Source organism: Pristis pectinata, chromosome 8, assembly GCF_009764475.1.
Source record: "Pristis pectinata isolate sPriPec2 chromosome 8, sPriPec2.1.pri, whole genome shotgun sequence".
Lineage (NCBI taxonomy): Eukaryota > Metazoa > Chordata > Chondrichthyes > Rhinopristiformes > Pristidae > Pristis > Pristis pectinata.
The window spans coordinates 28,825,445-28,843,242 of NC_067412.1; the positions used below are offsets into that span (position 1 = coordinate 28,825,445).

Consider the following 17,798-nt stretch of genomic DNA (forward strand, 5'->3'; position numbering starts at 1 on the left):
TTCTGCACCCTCTCCAAAGCCTCCACATTCTTCCTATAATAGGGCAACTGGAACTGAATGCAATACTCCAGAGGCAGCCTAACCAGAGTTTTATAAAGCTGCAACGTAACTTCCTCACTCTTGAACTCAATGCCTTGACTAATAAAGGCAGGCATGCCATATGCCTTCTTTACCACCCTATCAACTTGTGCAGCCACTTTCAGGAAGCTATGGACTTGGACCCCAAGATCCCTCTGTACATCAATGCTGTTAAGGGTCCTGCTATTAACTGCGTACTTTCCTTTTACATTTGATCTCCCAAAGTGGAACGCCTCACATTTGCCGGGATTAAACTCCTTCTGCCATTCCTCCACCCGTATCTGCAACTTTTACGTATTCTGCTCCTGGGTCTGCGGGAAAACCTGATATCTCTGGTGTCTAGCCCACAAAGTCATTACAGCCTTCATGAGGGTGCTTTTTGGACATAATGCACATACCACTATGTTAAGAGAGGGTCCCAAGTTTGGCAGCTCCTCTCAACCCCCTCCACGGTCCCCAAGTGCTAGAGTATCCAAAAGGATTGGGAAGATGGCAACTTGAGGCTTTCACAGGGTGGCACTTGTGCACAACTGACTGGTATAAATGAAGTATCCTCTGGTTGATGCCACACATGGGGTCAGCATTGGGAAGCATTGCTGGGCGCAAAGCCTGAGAAATTTCAGACTGTGGTTTCCATTTGTCTGGACAGTGGGCTGCATCATTCTACTACAGATAAAGTGAAGGCTTGGAGCTGTTCATGATAACAACGGTCAGAAATAGAACAGTGGCAGTGTTTTAGAAATAAACTTGATTTAAGAGCATTTCATTTGATTATTATAAACATTGCCAAGCTGTGAGGTACATTGTAATGGTATGAAGACATTTAATCAAGTTTTTGCAGCAACAGTGTTGACAGGCAATTATTTTCTACCCTAAAAGGATTTCTGAGGAATTCTTTTCCAGCTTTCACAAGCTGATATCAAAGGAATATCACAAGTTGAGATACGTTTACTTCCTTTCCTCAGTACTGTAGTGGGATATTTTTTTAAACCCACTCTCCAGTGCCTTCCTCACTGCTTATGACATGGTGACATCAATAGTGCCTTGACTATAATGGAATATATACTGAAAATAGTACTTAAAACTGGAGAAAGCATATCCCAAATACTAGTTATCCTTACAATAATATTTTTGAAAGTTCTGAAAGCTATTGGCCTTCTGTCCCACATCAATAGAAATGAAGATAGAAATAATATAGAAATAGAACCACAGAGAACTACAGCACAGAAGACAGGCCATTCGGCCCTTCTAGTCTGTGCCGAAACATTATTCTGCTAGTCCCATTTACCTGCCCCCAGCCCATACCCCTCCAGACCTCTCTCATCCATGTATCTATCCAATTTACTCTTAGAAGTTAAGAGTGAGCCCGCATTTACCACATCAGATGGCAGCCCATTCCACACTCCCACCACTCTTTGAGTGAAGAAGTTCCCTCTAATGTTCCCCCTAAACCTTTCCCCTTTCACCCTAAAGCCATGTCCTCTTGTACTTATCTCTCCTAATCTAGGTGGAAAGAGCCTACTTGCATTTACTCTGTCTATGCCCCTCATCAGTTTGTAAACCTCTATCATATGTCCCCTCATTCTTCTCCGCTCCAAGGAATAAAGTCCTAACATGCTCAATCTTTCCCTGTAACTCAACTCCTGAAGACCCGGCAACATTCTTGTAAATCTCCTCTGCATTCTTTCAATCTTACTGACATCCTTCCTGTAGTTCAGCGACCAGAACTGCACACAATATTCTAATTTTGGTCTCACCAACGACTTATACAACCTCACCAAAACATTCCAACTCCTATACTCAATACTTTGATTTATAAATGCCAGGATGCCAAAAGCCTTTTTTACAACCCTGTCTACCTGTGACTCTACTTTCAGGGAATTATGTATCTGAACTCCCAGATCCCTTTGTTCCTCCGCACTCCTCAGTGCCCTACCATTTACTGTGTATGTCCTCCCTTGATAATATAAATATAGAACATAAATGCCCAAAGTATCTCCGGGCACTTGGTTGTGATGTGCCCAGAGATACTAACCCTAACCCTAAAACCCTAAATATATGTTCTATATTTACGTAATGGATTAACTTCGAAGTTCAGTCAGTGATTACCATGATTACTTGCCTGATGACAATTTAAGTACACCAACTCCCATAACCAGCAAATGAATTAGTGGCCAAATAGGCAGTTTTTGGATACATTGATGATCGCATGTTTGTTTTATAAGACTTGTTGGCTTTCTGCCGATTATTTACTAAACTTAAATGATTTTTCTCTCTTTTCAGTTAAGCTGTATGTCTTACAGACTAACTTCTATTCAAACACCATCAATCATAGACGATTACCCTGAGGATGTTCTGTTGTTTTTCGAGTACGTTATTTTATAATGGGTCAGGTATTTTCTTGGCGATTTTCTTCTCTGTCACCAGTTTATACCCTGTTTTTGACACTGTTCAAACAAATTTAGGGCAAGGAAGGATAAGCAGCTGCAAGGAAATTGGCAACCATGAATTTTCTTAATCATTTCTTTTGTGTTTAAAACTTAATAGACATCTCTAAGGTCTGCTTAATTGCAATGGTAGTCAACTTTGTAATTGAAACAGAATGGGGTTAAATCAGCCATGCAACAATACAGTTTTTTGTTTTAATTAGAAGCTGGGTTCGGCTGACACTTTGCTGTAATGCTATGACTTATCATGCAATTACAAACTTTGACATAGTCATTTAAATGTAGAAAAACTATGCTTCCTGTGAATCAAAATAGCTTTCAATTATCACAGAGGAAGAGACAAAAAGTGAGGAGGAAAAAACAAGGAAGAAAATGGAAATAATGACCATTTGAAGGTAGTCGTCACATTCCCTCTGGATCAGTTTTCTGGCCCTGTGCATTCCCATGTTCCTGTCTATTGGGCAAGAGCCTCACTCTTCCAACAGTTCCCTTTAATGAAAGGAAATGGAAATGTACAAAGACAGGTTAACTTAGATTTTTTTGTAAAGAAGGGAAGAATCAGACTATGCTCTTCACTACTCTCACAACTGCGCATGGAGTTTTCTGGGCTTCTGAGAGTAGACCACCTCCATAAAGAACTTATGCTTGTGAACCGAATGCACAAGAGGGGGGCTTTTTCAACCAGTTAGATTCAAGGAAGGACATGTATAGAGCTGGATCAAGTTCAGGTTACATCAGAGGTAAAAATACAAAGAATCTGGAACTGAAATTGAAACACCTCCCTCTGAAAACAGACCTACAGCTGGTTTCACTGAGGTAGGCTGAAGGGTAGGCCAATCCACTTGTGGAAAGCAGTTGATCTTTTAATAGTATTATGGCCACTTATTTTTATCTTAATAGTGAGTTCATTTTTTATTTCCCAGACCTTGGGAGATGTGGCAGCTGTTAGCAAGAGAGAAGTGCTGAGTCAGTTACTCCAGATGCCACTTTTAACACTGCTTATTGGCCAGGAGAGCCAGGAGTGTTTCCTGAGGTTTGCCAAGCTACCAAATAGAACATCTCAAACCTTCGCAAATCTGTCTGCTTTCCCAGTCACCAAATTGCTCTCTTGTATTCTGGACCAACCCCCACTACCATGAGACCCAGTATATTTTCCCCCTACTTCAGCCTACTACTGGAGTCAGAACACTTTGACCACCACCACTAAATGGTTCAAAAAAATGAAGGATTGTGACACCACACTTGTCAAAGTTAAGTTTCAGGAACAGGGAGGTTGCCGGATAGTAATTATGCCTTATTTTGTTAAAAATTCACCAAAATCATATCATAAATAGATGAACATTAAAATGACATCCTCTGACTATTTCAGCTCTTCTGACTTCAGAACATCTCCAAACTGCAAGAAATTCTTTAAAGCAATTGGAAAGTCAAACATTGATATCTTACAGAAAAACTCACGTCGGCGACAAAGGCTGTTGAATAATGCCTTCACTTGCTTGGTAAGAACAATGTGTTTAATATTCTCAAATTAGAAACATAAATAGAAATTGCCGATATGGTCAGCAGGTCAGATAGCATCGGTGGAGTTAGGAAAATGTTTAACATTTCAGGCAAACTAAAAAACACTTGTAAATAATTAAAAACGTAAGACAAACCACAAATAACTTTATAAAAAGGGAACATGCCTTACTCTTCCCTTTCTTGTCTGCAGCCCTACAATCCTCATTCAAATCAGCACAGGATGCAAAGCAGACTCTCCAGCTTAGGGTTATAAATTCTTAGCAGAATTTGGTCTTGAAGGGGAATCCAATGATGAAATGCAAACAAGAAATATTTGGTGAATCCTGGAACTTCTGAACTCTTATGTTGAGAAATGCCAGCAGATTAATTGTACATGATAACATGTCATCAAACAGAGTATCTGAAATTATCATTTATTAGGAAGTGTTTGAAATAGCTCCTCTGGTTTCTGCTTTCTTGTTTGATTAAAAAAACCCATCTTCTAACAATTGTTTCTCTTAAGCAGAGATCTGAGGTACTTTTAATTTTTTGCATCATGAAATTCACACAACATACATATAATGTCATTTAAATGATGTACATTTTGGAATTGATAAATAATAGCAGGAAAAAGGCATACTGATAAAATTTACTGCACCTAGCCAGAATGCAGTGGCAAATCAGTCCAAACAGGAGTTCAGAGCTTTAATTAAACTGTGGGTTGATATTGCTGGTGCCTTAATTGCCCTATGAATGCAATTCTGAAGGGTTTTTGGGTGTTAATTTTGACTTTGTACAAGGTGCTATAAAATCTTGTCGTCTCCATGAGAAAGGGATGTATGGTGGGACAAGTTTCTGGAATAATTCTGGCTTTAATATGGAATTTGCTTCAAGGGATAAGGTTTACTGAAACACAATTTTCTGGATTGACTGTTACAATGAGATTGGTACAACTGGTGGTTGACACATTTCTGTGTTTCACATTTGCCGGGATCTGGTCTTGATAGAGAAGTAGATGATAATTTGCATCATGCAGATATGCTTTGCCTTGAGAGCACTGCGGGCAAGGCACCACTGCCTTGCCAGTTCTGCTTTTTCTATTGATGGCCACACAGAAGGGGCACAAACAAAGCACCCAGCCCCACTTACATTGCCATGTTGCAGCAATAAAATCCAATCCAACCTACACTGCACCTGTCCTTTTCCAGGCCATTATTCCTTAGCCATTGTGGTTAAATCTTACTTGATTTAAAAACGCATTGAATATATATTGCAGATATCTTCTCTGTTTGCAAATGAGTCATAAAATCATGGGGGGCATAGGTGAATGCACGTAGTCTTTTTCCCAGGGAAGAGAAGCAAAACTAGAGGCTTTAGGTTCAAGGTGAGAGGAAAAAGATTGAAAGGGGACCTGAGGGGTAACTCCTTCACACAGAGGGTGGTGCGTTTATGGAACAAGCTGCCAGAGAAAGTAGTTGAGGCAGGTACAGTAACATCATTTAAAAGACGTGGATAAGTACGTGGATAGAAAGGTTTAGAGGGACATGGGCCAAATGCAGGCAAATGGGACTAGCTTAGGTGGGTACCAATGGTCGGCATGGATGAGTTGAGTCTGTTTCTGTGCCATATTACTGTATAATTCTGACTCTTTTCAAGTATTTGTCACACTCCTGGCATTGTTCTGGTTGATCACTTGCAAACGAAATGTTCTGCTGTTGAAATGTGTGCTTCAATCTATGACTTCAGGGCATTGGTGGTAGAAATCTGACAAGGGAGGACGTTGCAGTTTTAGGCCGCTTGACCTGTGACCTTCCAGGAACTGTTATCTCTAACTGTGATGTTACCGTTTTGGATCCATTGAGGGAATGCACCTCGTACTCAGATGATCAAAAGACTGCAATTGAATCCCTGCTTGTCAACAAAGCCAGCAGATATGGGTGAGTCTTAAACTACTTGTCTGTTAAGATATCAGAGTTGTTGAAATTTCATGCTTTACATTTACTAAATTTGTACTTAATAGTATTAATGAATAACAATTAAATTATTGAGGAAACAAATTATGATGCTTTGAGTCAATTTTTGAACTTTCAAAGGCATCCATGAATTTCGTTAATCCATCATTACCTTTAAAACAAAAAGGGCATAGCCACCACTTCTTTCCAATGAAGCAGTTTATGTATTTAATTCAACTAATGCAGGCACTTGGAACAGAGTCCTGTTGTTGGGTGCAGGATGAAGCAATAAGCACTCTGCTGCCTTCTCCAACAACACAGCCAGAATGGCTTTTATACTTGCAGGTTAAAGTGTTTGGCTATAATACCAGAGGGCAGCCATGGTAGTGTAGCATTCAGTGTAACGCTATTACAGCAGCAGCAACCTGGGTTCAATTCTGGCCACTGTCTGTAAGGAGTTTGTACGTTCTCCCCGTATCTGCACGGGTTTCCTCCGGGTGCTCCGGTTTCCTCCCACATTCCAAAGACGTACGGGTTAGGAAGTTGTGGGCATGCTATGTTGGCACCGGAAACATGGCAACACTTGTGGGCTGCCCCCAGAACACTACGCAAAAAATGTATTTCACTGTGTGTTTCGATGTACATGTGACTAATAAAGATGCCTAAAATGGAATGCTTAATTATTGTACAAATGAGGGGAATCAATCTTAAGAAACTACTCTTTAATTAATAGCTTTTATAGTGAAAAATTCTACTAGAGCCTGAGATGAAAACTGTCATGTGCATCTCTTCATTTATTGAACGAGTTACTTGCTTGTTTCATAGTTTCCCTAGTTCATGGTCGACCAGTACAGTGAATAATCTCGGAAATCTTCCTTTGGCTTTATCCACAGCCTGGAGTCAAGTGAATCTGGTACTGTTTAAATAATTATGTATCAATGCTTTAAATGTGTGTGACCACTAAATGTTTTTATGCATCCATGATTAATTCTCTACAGATTTTTTTGTTCCAATTTTATCTATCAATTGTAAAAATGCTGAAAGTATCCAAATTGCAAACAATTCACCTTCATTTAATTAAAGGATTGAATCCTCGCGAAGAAACATTTTGCATTTTGTGTCCATTTTAAATTATTTTAAATATTACTACATCATAAATCAAATTGAGTAAGATTTAATTTAATATCCATCATTTAATATTCATAATCTAATTGCAGTTTGGCTACACGATGTAAAATCTCAAGACTTTTACTCATGGATCATCCTGTTAGATTTATTTTCCACTGAATTCCAGAACTAATATTCATTAACGCTTGATATGTCCCAGCGACTGAGAGCAGGAAGTGACTGTATACTTTAAATCCATGTACAGACTTGAGAGGGTTCATAAGACAAGGACTCTTAAAATCTCTGTACCCAAGATTACCTTCATGCCTGCCTTCTATATACATTTTATTACAAAGTCATGTTCTGTTTTGCAGCCACTACTTTAGAATATTGATATACTACCAATATTTAGATAAATATTATTCTGATCTCTGAGAAACAGCAATATAAACTAAAGGACATAATCCTAAAAGGGGGGCAAGAACAGAGAGGTGGAGGTGTATGTGTGTATCCTGTTGAAAGAGGAGGGGCAGGTTGAGAAAGTGCATGTGTGATCCTGGGTTTTATAAAAAGAGGAATAAAAGAGCAAGGAAATCATAATGAACCTCTCTAAAACATTGGTTTGGCCATCAGTGGAATATTGTTTCCATTTCTGGGTGCCACACTTTTGGAAAGAGATGAAGGCTTTGGAGAGTGCAGAGAAGAGATTTATCAAAGTGATTCCAGATGAAAGGAACTTCAATTATTTGGATAGAACTATTGGATGGAAAAACTGGGGCTGTTCTCCTTGGAAGACAGGAGGTTGCAAGTAGATCTGACAGTTGTACTGAAAATCAAGAAAGTGAGAATAAAGTAGATAAAGAAAAGTTGTTCCCATTGGCAGAGAGCTTAAGAACTGGTGGACATAGAATGAAGGTGAATGACAAAAATGTTATTACACAGCAAGTGGTTAAGATCTGGAATGCACTGCCAGGGTTAGTATTGGGGGAAGCTTCAATTTTTCAGTTTAGAAGAGAATTGTATGTATCTGAAAGGAAAGAATTTGTGGAGTGCGGTGAAAGGATGGGGAATTAGATTAATTGGATTGCTTTAGTATGGAGCTAATACAGACTTAACAACCAAAAAGTTAAGGCTGTAACTATTCTCTAACTCTATGAAGAAGAGACCAGTTTATATTTCACAAAAGGGGATACAGATACTAGGCAAGCATTAATGAAGATGAGAAGTGTATTTAAAAGCAATGTTACAACAAAAACTTCAAAATCTGTATATTAAAGTGATCAGTTTCAGAAATCTGGTTTCTGTGCAGAAATTCTCATGGATTCTTACTTGTTTATGAACCTTCTTAACTATATCTGCAGATTGCTTTCATCCTCTACTGCTTGTATACTGCATTTTTTTGTATAACTGATAGCAAATAGTAGTATTCCTTAAACCTGCATTACACAAAATTTAGGGATCAAGCATGTGTCCCCTTCAGATGCAAGATTTGTTTATCTTTGGTCATTTCCACAATAGAATCAATAGTTTTTAAGTCTGTGTAAGCTTTTCAAAGTAGATTCCAGCATCTGTAGTCCTTTGTTTCTCTTGTATTTTTACCAAACAGGAATGCATATAATTAATCATTTACTGATCTATGTTTCTGTTTTGTACCCTGCAGTTTGTCTTTAATACAGCCCTCCCAAGGTTTATCAGGAAAGTGAAAAGGTTTAGAAGACCAAACGACATAGTAAAGTTCATGAAGCGGCTCGGAAGACGTAGAAGATCAAGGCGAGCAGCAGGTATATAATCAGTAAAAATGCAAGAAAATCAATAGGAAGTACACCCCTCTGTATAGAGATATTGTCAACTAGGAAAAAAAGAATGGGAGTTCCTTGTGGATATGATTTTGGGCTCATGAATAGAGCCACTATGTGTCTACTTCATTGCCTTTCATAAGAGTGGAAAAATCCTTGTGGATTTTACTGGAGACAAAATCAAGAATTCATTTAAAAATAAACTGATAGAATGGAGAAAATTATGTTTTTTTAAAATGATTTAATGAGGTAGTCTGGGTCAAATGGACTTTGGCACCTATATGTGTATCTGTACATTTGAGTTAGCATCATGGGCGAGATATTTTGTGTGGTTAGTCAAACGTGCAATCTGTTTTTGAAGACTGCAAACTTGTTGAGATTAAATTTTTATGGATATCTATATCTGGTACAAACTTGCATTGCTTTCCCATCAGTTTCTTAAAATAATTATTTCAAAAATATCAACCAGCTTTCGTAAATTTATAATTGGTTAAATTTCAAGTGCCTGTAAATGCAGAATATATGTCATTCTTTAATATATGTAAACTCCTATGGGGACCAGCCAGTCTAACCAGTCAAAGGCCCTATATTCTCCCCTGGCTACACAAATGAAAAACATTGAAATGTGAAGCTTTCCATTAAAATGATATGTGATCAGTTGTGAAAGGGACTGTAAGTTAACCTCGTGTGTTATTGCTCATGGACAAAAAACACAACCAGATGTATTTCTGATTTTCTGTACATAATTATCCACTTCTATCTACTTTCTTGCACTTTTCATCACTATAATACACGTTCTTTACCATCACTATATTGTAATTTGTCTCTGACACACTGGTAAAAAATGGAAATGGATAGCTTACTTTATTGGATTTGACAAATGCCCTCAGAGCTTTAAGGTAATATCTGTGGTAAACAGTTCCACATATAAGACAGGTTGTGCCAGACATGATATTGGTTAAGGTGTCAGTATGCACACAATGAATGTCTTATGAAGTAATGCAATAATCCTCCCATGCCAGTGCTATTTAAAAGTATCAACTCTATAACGGGTTAGTTGATGCCTGTCTCATTCTGGCTTTTGGTGTGATTCTATGCGTGTGTGGTGCATCCTATGGTTCTTTCAGGTTGAAATACTCCACAGGGAGTAGTAGTGTTCTAGGTGCTGGAGAACCTTTTGCTGACTTCAAGATTTTTAATGATCCAGTTGCTCACTGATATGGGTGTACAGTGGGCATTCTTCTTGGAATAGTGTTTCTGGAAGAATAAAATACTGCACACAACAGGACAGAAAGCTGGGAAGAAGGGCTCATAACAGGAGGCAACTTTCAACTTGAGTTTACAGACAGCAATTCCACCTTGCTTTGGTGAAGAACTGTATCCAAGATGTGTGCATTTCAAAAGGATGCCCTCAATAAAATCTGCTACCTACTGCAGAGAACCAACTGAGAGCAGATCAAGGACCTCGTTAGTGATAATTGCCTGGTTCCTTCCAGGATACTGCTGTGTTGCAGAGCATATAAATGTTGGGTTGGACATGACTAACAGAAGTTGTTGATAACTATGTGAAGAGTGGGTGATACATTGGCAAGTTTCTGAGGTTTATTGGCAAGTTTATTATCCAGTGTTTTGAGAGAAGTCACTGAGGCTCTCTGCACAAAGAGAGCTAAACATATTTTCTCTCTTGTTAGAGAAAAGCAGGTAGAAAGAGCATGCAGCTTTGCTCTGAGCGTAGGCTTCTCCTTGATGCAGATTTGCAGTGACTTTTAGCATATTGCTTTGCAATTGAAGCAAGTCAATTCCAGCACATAGTAATAGGATTCTACTCTGTGTCCAACTGATGTGGGACTGAAGGCAGTGAATTATGGAGGCGAGTGCTCTGTTTCCTGATAGAAGTTGAGTTGCCTTTATTTTGCATCAAGTTTGCTGTGCTGACTCCATTTGAGTTACCTTACTAATTATGGGGTTGACCATAGGACCGTAAGGTCTATAATCCAGAACATGGCTAATGAACTCATCCATGCACAGGTATGCAGGAGATGTAATAAAAGCCATAAGGCACAGTTAGCTCACAGTATCCATGCCAACCATCAAGCACCATTTTATTCTCCCCCACATTTCTAGCAGTGTCCCTCAGATTCTACCAATCACTTGTGCATTAAGCGCAATTTACAGCCGCCAATTTACCTACCAACCACACATCTTGGGGATGGGGGAGGAAAGCAAAACACCTGGAGGAAACCCAAGCTGTCACGGGGTGAACATTGCAGACTCCACACAGACAGCACAGCAAGTCAGGGTTGCTGAAGTTGTGAGACACAGCTCTACTAGCTGTTGGTGAGCATTATGCATCTATATGCTTGCCACTGTGTGCAAGATGTGGGTGTGATACTGGCTGCTGTGCTATGTGAATGAGGGTGTTGCAGAGTATATAAATGTTGGTTGGTCATGGCTGACATAAGTTTTGGAGGCTGTGTGAAGCATGGGTGATACCTTGGCAGGTCTCTGAGGTTAGTCATCCAGTTGTTCAGACAAGGTATTTAAAGAGGCATCGCTCACTAATCATGAACGTTACGTTATCATTGCATTTTTCACAAGGTTCTTAGGGCATGGTTTCTGGCATTGACCTCCTGGCTATCTACTTCCACAGCCTTCTGAGGATGTGTCTGAAAGGCTGCTTGGCCTTGCTTGAATTTCCTTCTCCTTTGTAGCTTGACATAAAAGGATGCAAGTGTAGGCTCCAAAAACCTTAGATCTCACCTACCTCAATGTTTATCTGTTCTCCATTGTTTCTCAGGTCAGATTCGCATAGAATCCTGTTACCACTTAATCAGACCACAATGGAAAACCCTGCTGCTCCCCTTTTGAGAGGTTCAAGTAAAGTAGAAGAAGCTTAGCTTTAACTAGCCAACATGCATTATTGGCCTCCTGATGCCTTGAGATAATCAACAGCACTGGACATTGGAATCATTGAAATTTACAGGCAGGACAGAATTGACCTGCCATTGCATCACAATCAACAGCTGAGGAACATTTGCCAATCACAGTCCTAGTGCTCGTTTTCAGTGGTTGTCAAATTTACCTCCCCTCATTTTGCTTTCTGTGTAAATTAATCCAACCTTCTTGGTCCTCCTCCTTCCATTTGTTTCCTACTCTCTTTGTGACTCTTGTGCATCTTTTAACCGATGGAACCGTTCTCTTGTCTTACTCTCAATGGAAGGCATCTATTCAAGTATTGTAACTAGCAATGTTAATAACCCAAATATATTACATAAAATATTTTGAAAATACCAAGTTTATTGATCACATAAAACCTGTGCTTGCAGACTGTACTGTCGGACAAATAACAGTAGAAGGAATTAGTGAGCTGACCCCGGTGGATTATGATGCTGTCCAGTTGGAGGCCTGTTTGAGTAATGATGTATTAAAAGACAATGTGGTGACACTGGGAACTCTTAATTTTGATACTGAACAACTTACAATCCTGAAAAACAAACTCAGTCTGGTAAGTAATGCAATTTATCCTCCTACAACCTATAACGCACGGTCATGTCATTATTTTACCATTTTTTCAGATGAATGATTTAGAATTGAAATCAACAATAAAAAGTATTCCTCAAAAATCTGATGCTTAAGGACGTTTGGTTAGAAATGAACCAAATTGCAAGAATGGTTGCATTTTCATGTAGCTTGAGCAACAATCTGGTGTTTTTTTTAAACTGTAGAACCAATCTGATAATCATCCCACAAGAGCACTGCTGTATCAGAAAGGCGCAATATAAACTAAGCTTTTTGTTTTTGTCCTCTGATTTTAATGATACTTTTATGTTTTCTCTCTTCTACTTGTACAACAGGAATTTACAAACTTCTTAAGCTTTACAGTCATATTATTGTGGCCTACCATACTTTATAGAACCAAATGCATTTCAAATTGATTCTCTAGTCTGATAAGCAAACATGGGATTTTATCTAGTTTTACAGCACTAACTCTTCATATGCTGCCCAGTTAATCAGCCCAAATTACAGGGTATTTTAATCTTTTTTGAAGAAGTTCTTCAAAGGTTTACATTTCTTCAGGTCCCTTGAATATCACAATAGATATGTTTCGGTCAAGTAATATTACTAAGCAGAAGGCATAGTCCGCTATTCTGATGACCAAAATGTAACATTTGTTTTAGAATGATGGCTGTTGTTTCAAATGTAATGAATTAATATGGATAAAAACTCATCAAATTTTTCTAATTTGGATTTTCTGAAACAGATTTACCCCAATGGCTTACCAGAAAACCAGATTCAGCTGCTCGGGAACATATCCACTGTGTTCAATGTGACAGAAATCAGCAGCTGGAATATCACTGAAATTGAAACACTTTCTGCATTAATGGCACAAGAATTGGAAAACACAACGGTATCAAAAGCAGGAAATTTTTAGTTAAGAATATGCAGACATAGGCTTGAAGTAAATTTAGAATCCAATTCCTTGAGACCTTTTGAAGAGCTTTAAACCCCTACAACTAAATGCTATTATTTTCTTGGATTATGGATGCACAGCCCAACCATGTAAATCATAATTGCTAATAACATAGATAGAAATCCAAAACTATTTCAGTGGCCTGCTGGAGTATTTGACATTGCTGTAAAATTTAGTAAAATTGTCAATTTTGCCAAGCAAGAAACAGACCTCTTAAAAGCCTTGACAGGATGCTTGAAAATCAGAAGTAACTATATGTGCTAGAAATATGAAATAAAACAGAAAATGTTGGAAAATGCTGAAAATTCACCAGGTCAGGCAGCATCTGTGGAAAGAGAAAGAGAGTTAATGCATCAGGCCCTTCATCAGAACTGTTCTGATGCAGGTCATGTGATGGTGACTTGCTCTGTGCCATGCCATGACAGAATGCAAGTCTGAGGCAAGACTGTTTGCAAAGTTTATGAAAAGGGGAGAGAGGCAACAAGCTGAGTTTACTGTTTCTTCATAGAAATTAGTGCAAGAATGGGGTTAGACCAAGAATGGGGTTAAGTCGTGATCAAAATGCAAATTTCCAGGGAGTCTTACCAGTAGTCGGATGTAATTTAACATTGACAGGGATTAGCAGTGGTAGATGTGGCACGGGTTACTTCAAATATAGAGAAGGAAAATGGTATAAAAAAGCATCTTGGAAGCTTTATTTTTATCTCTGTGAAAAGAGTATGAAGGGGTTTAAAAAGAATCAATTTGAGGTAGAGGGGGTGTGAGGAAAAGGGGTGGAGAATAGAGAGAAAGTGAAAGCAAGAAACTCAGAGATAGGAAGAGGAGCATTACATTATATGTATTTGCTAAATTTAGTTTAATAATTAATGAACTGTTTTTCAGATTAAAGCCATCATCACAAAATATCTCCAGAGTGGTGGAACTCTCGATGCAGTTTCATTGAAAGCTATTGGTGGATCAAACTTGTGTACCCTGAATGAAAGTCAACTCATGACCATTTCAGAATTGATGCAAGTGCTATATTTTACATTTCCTATTCATTTACCTCTGTCAAATGATCTAACGCAGAACTAAGTCTGTATGATTCCTCAGCATTAAATGCAATCAAATAGCAACAGTGAAAAGGTGAAAGGTACAAATGTTCCTAACTTCTGGAGATAATTAATGTTATATTTGAAATGGCAGATGTCCTGTCATTGCAAATTCTTTTGCTTGGTCAGTTCATACGGGGTTCAGAAAGGATTCAAATTTAGGATCATCATCATCATCACCGCCACAAATTCTAGATTTTCTCAGAAGTCTGGAATTCTCAATTTTAAACACTTGCTCTATGAACTTGTTTTGATAACCTGGTTATACGAGTCCCCAAACTAGCCTGAATACTGTTAAGAATTTTCAAGCGTCTGTTTCCATTGTCATGGGCAACATAGTCCTCTTTTGAATGAGCATTGATTAACAAGTTATCGGTTTGGTTGGGACCCAAAAATCAGCTCTTCCATCGACCTGAGATGGAAGTGAAGTCTTAAAGAGGGTGAAGTAGGATTAGACACAAATAGACTGGAACTGGTGAAAGAATTGGGGCTCTCCTAATACTGCAAAAATCAGTTAAAGAAGATATGCTCATTCCTTCTGAAGGAGCGAACAGTAGTCTGTCACAGCAGTGCTGGCTAGTCTACTTTGGGTCAAATGCCAGTCACCATTTTACTGCAGCTGCCTTTATCTGGCTGCTGATCATCAGGTTAGTGGCAGAATGGGGCAGGTTGTGATGATGGCTGAACTGACAATTAAGATGGGTTAATTATGTATATGTGACTTTTGAGAACAGAAAGACATTGTTAGAATACTAGTGTTTTTGTTTTTCAAAATTACAATTTTCTTCATTATCTCACAGGAATGCTGGTACGCTGGATATCTCCACATGCACTCAATCAAAGAAGAACCTGCTTTACACTCAAGCAGTGAAAGAATTAGCATCTCAGCCAAATAGCACCATTGCCTACTTCAATCTAATAAAGCCATTCCTCGGTATGTTCCCTGACTCTTGTGGTTGACCATGCAGTATTTGAACAATATTTTTATTTAGATTGTAAATGAATAGTTAATAATCTTGGGTGATTGACAAATTTAGTCTTAGGCATTGGTGGCAGGGCAGGAGGATGGATGAATTAACTTATTGCTTACTATGAAGCTGTCTAGAGCTAATAAAAACTAGCAAATGAATTTCTAGGCTACTGTTTATTTTAAATCAAGCAATTATATCAGTTTATGTTGCAATAGTTCTAAACATATTTGCCATCTTATAGGTGGAAAGAGATCAGAAAATCTGGTGTGTAAGAACACCAGAAGACAAATCGTATGAATGATTATTTATTTCTCATAAAGAGTATAAATAGGTGTAAATGAATATGTGTGGATTTCTAATCTTATATAATACATTGTTCTTTTATTATTTTCCTTAAGATGGTTCTAATGCAAATGATCTGAGTGAACTTGCAAAAAATAATATCAGCATGGACTTTGCAACGTTTACACATCTGAATCCTGAAGAAGTGGCGGTATGTAGATATTGCAATACTGTTATGATTTGATCTGTGAAATGGAATCCCAATTTCTGCTTTAGCACTTGACGATTATGATAAGCATTATTGATTAGGTTATGGGACTGATATCTAGAGATCTGGACAATTGAGCTGGAGACATGAACTTGAATCCCACCCTATCATCTGGGAGTTTCAAACTCATGAAATTAAATACATCAATTATAAAAGAAACTTATCGATAATGGTGGCACTGTAACCAGCAGATTATAACAAATATCCACTGTCCTCTAGTGAAGGTATGTAAAGGGCTTGTCTCTCAACTAAAATATGAAAGAGTTGATCATTCAAATACTTCTTCTGTTTTTAGAAACTTACTGCCAATCAGTTGCAAAGCTTGCTTGGAATTAACCTTCCTGCTCTTCAAACTGGAGCCAATGAAACTGTCGTGTTAGCATGGGTGAGCTCACACTTTGAATCTGAAGTAAGGCGTATTGGGTTGACTGGAGGAATTCCAGATCCATCAGGTATGTACCCGAATAAATCCCAGAAAATTGTATAAAAACATCATTGTGCAATCCTGTTCCTTGCATTATACAAAATATGATAACAGAGGCAACATTTCTGTATGTCTTGGTTCTAATTTCATATGCCAGCATGAAAAATTCTAGATGCAACTTCAATTAATGGAATACAGTGGATTTCAACTATTTGTTGTGCAGGAAAACACTTCACAAATATTAAGACAATATATTGCAATCCAATTTCATATCTGTAGGAGAAATTTCCTGCCCTCACAAAGGCACTGTTGACTGCACTAAAGAAAACAAGTAAGCCAAGATGTACAAAGCAGGTGTAAATTGTAGAGCATTCAAGAAATTTACACTTGCTGCACATAATGTGGCTGAGCAGAGATGCCTTGGCTACCCAAACTCTAATTGGTTTAGTGTGACAATGGCAAGCAAGTTAAAGACTGTAGTGAACATTTGAGATTAAAATGTTTCTGGACCTAAAACTAAATGAAGGGAACGTGAAAAGCCAGCCTCCTAAATATTTTATAGCACCTAAAAAGACATTGCCTTTGGCCTGCTATTTCACAAGGAACAAAATGGTTTGGTTCAGATACAGGTAGTTTTTTGAGTTAAAAAGCAAAACTGCTATCGGGCCTATCAGCATTTGAAGTATATTCCATTAACAATATATTTTGTTTCTTTTCAGATCCCCAACTTAACTTTATGGTAAGATAGAATTGGTGTTTCTTCCTTTGTCATGACTTTATTGTCAGAATTAATTAAAATTTGTCCCTTTAACATTTTATTATACAGCAAAATTGTACTCCTGACACCCAACCTGACTAGTTAAGTGAGTGTAGATATGATTGTAGATATGTTTCATCTTTACATTTCATTTTTTTATTATTATGGCACAGAAGGCAACTATTTGGCCCATCTAGTCTATACCACCCTCAGAACAATTTCTTTCTCCCACTTATTTCTATGTAATCTATTCTCTCTCATATGCCCACTTACATCCCTCGCCCAAGCGATTCTCCTATCCGCCACCTACACTACTTTGTAGTAGCCAATTAACCTAACAACTTGGACATCTTTGGGATTTGGGAGGAAACCAGAGTACCCAAAGAAAACTGAATGTATAAACTTCATACAGGCAGCACCAGAGGTCAGAATCAAATACCAAGAGTCGGTTTTGCGATCTGTGCTTCCAGGCTCCATGCTGCAACTGTAAATTTTTCAAAGTTACCTTTATATGGAGAGCCTTTTTCTCATTGACTGCAATGAATAAATAGTATACTTAGAGGGAATTTTAATGCTTTGTTGTCAAGACATATACAGTTGCAGGACATGGCTTCTGAAATTACATTTATCTTCTGTGATATGTACAGTATTTGC

General features: G+C 38.2%; 1 protein-coding gene across 1 annotated transcript in view; it reads left to right on the forward strand.

Annotated features, from left to right (window-relative positions):
• Positions 1–17,798, forward strand: part of LOC127573574 (uncharacterized) — a 245,881-nt gene that overhangs the window by 177,002 nt on the left and 51,081 nt on the right. Inside the window, exons 115-126 of the mRNA XM_052021930.1 lie at positions 2,362–2,447; positions 3,895–4,024; positions 5,772–5,962; positions 6,803–6,890; positions 8,745–8,865; positions 12,207–12,385; positions 13,142–13,288; positions 14,234–14,361; positions 15,243–15,376; positions 15,812–15,906; positions 16,259–16,415; positions 17,107–17,126. Of these exons, the coding sequence (XP_051877890.1) occupies positions 2,362–2,447; positions 3,895–4,024; positions 5,772–5,962; positions 6,803–6,890; positions 8,745–8,865; positions 12,207–12,385; positions 13,142–13,288; positions 14,234–14,361; positions 15,243–15,376; positions 15,812–15,906; positions 16,259–16,415; positions 17,107–17,126 (1,476 nt within the window). The remainder of the gene's footprint in view (positions 1–2,361; positions 2,448–3,894; positions 4,025–5,771; positions 5,963–6,802; positions 6,891–8,744; positions 8,866–12,206; positions 12,386–13,141; positions 13,289–14,233; positions 14,362–15,242; positions 15,377–15,811; positions 15,907–16,258; positions 16,416–17,106; positions 17,127–17,798) is intronic.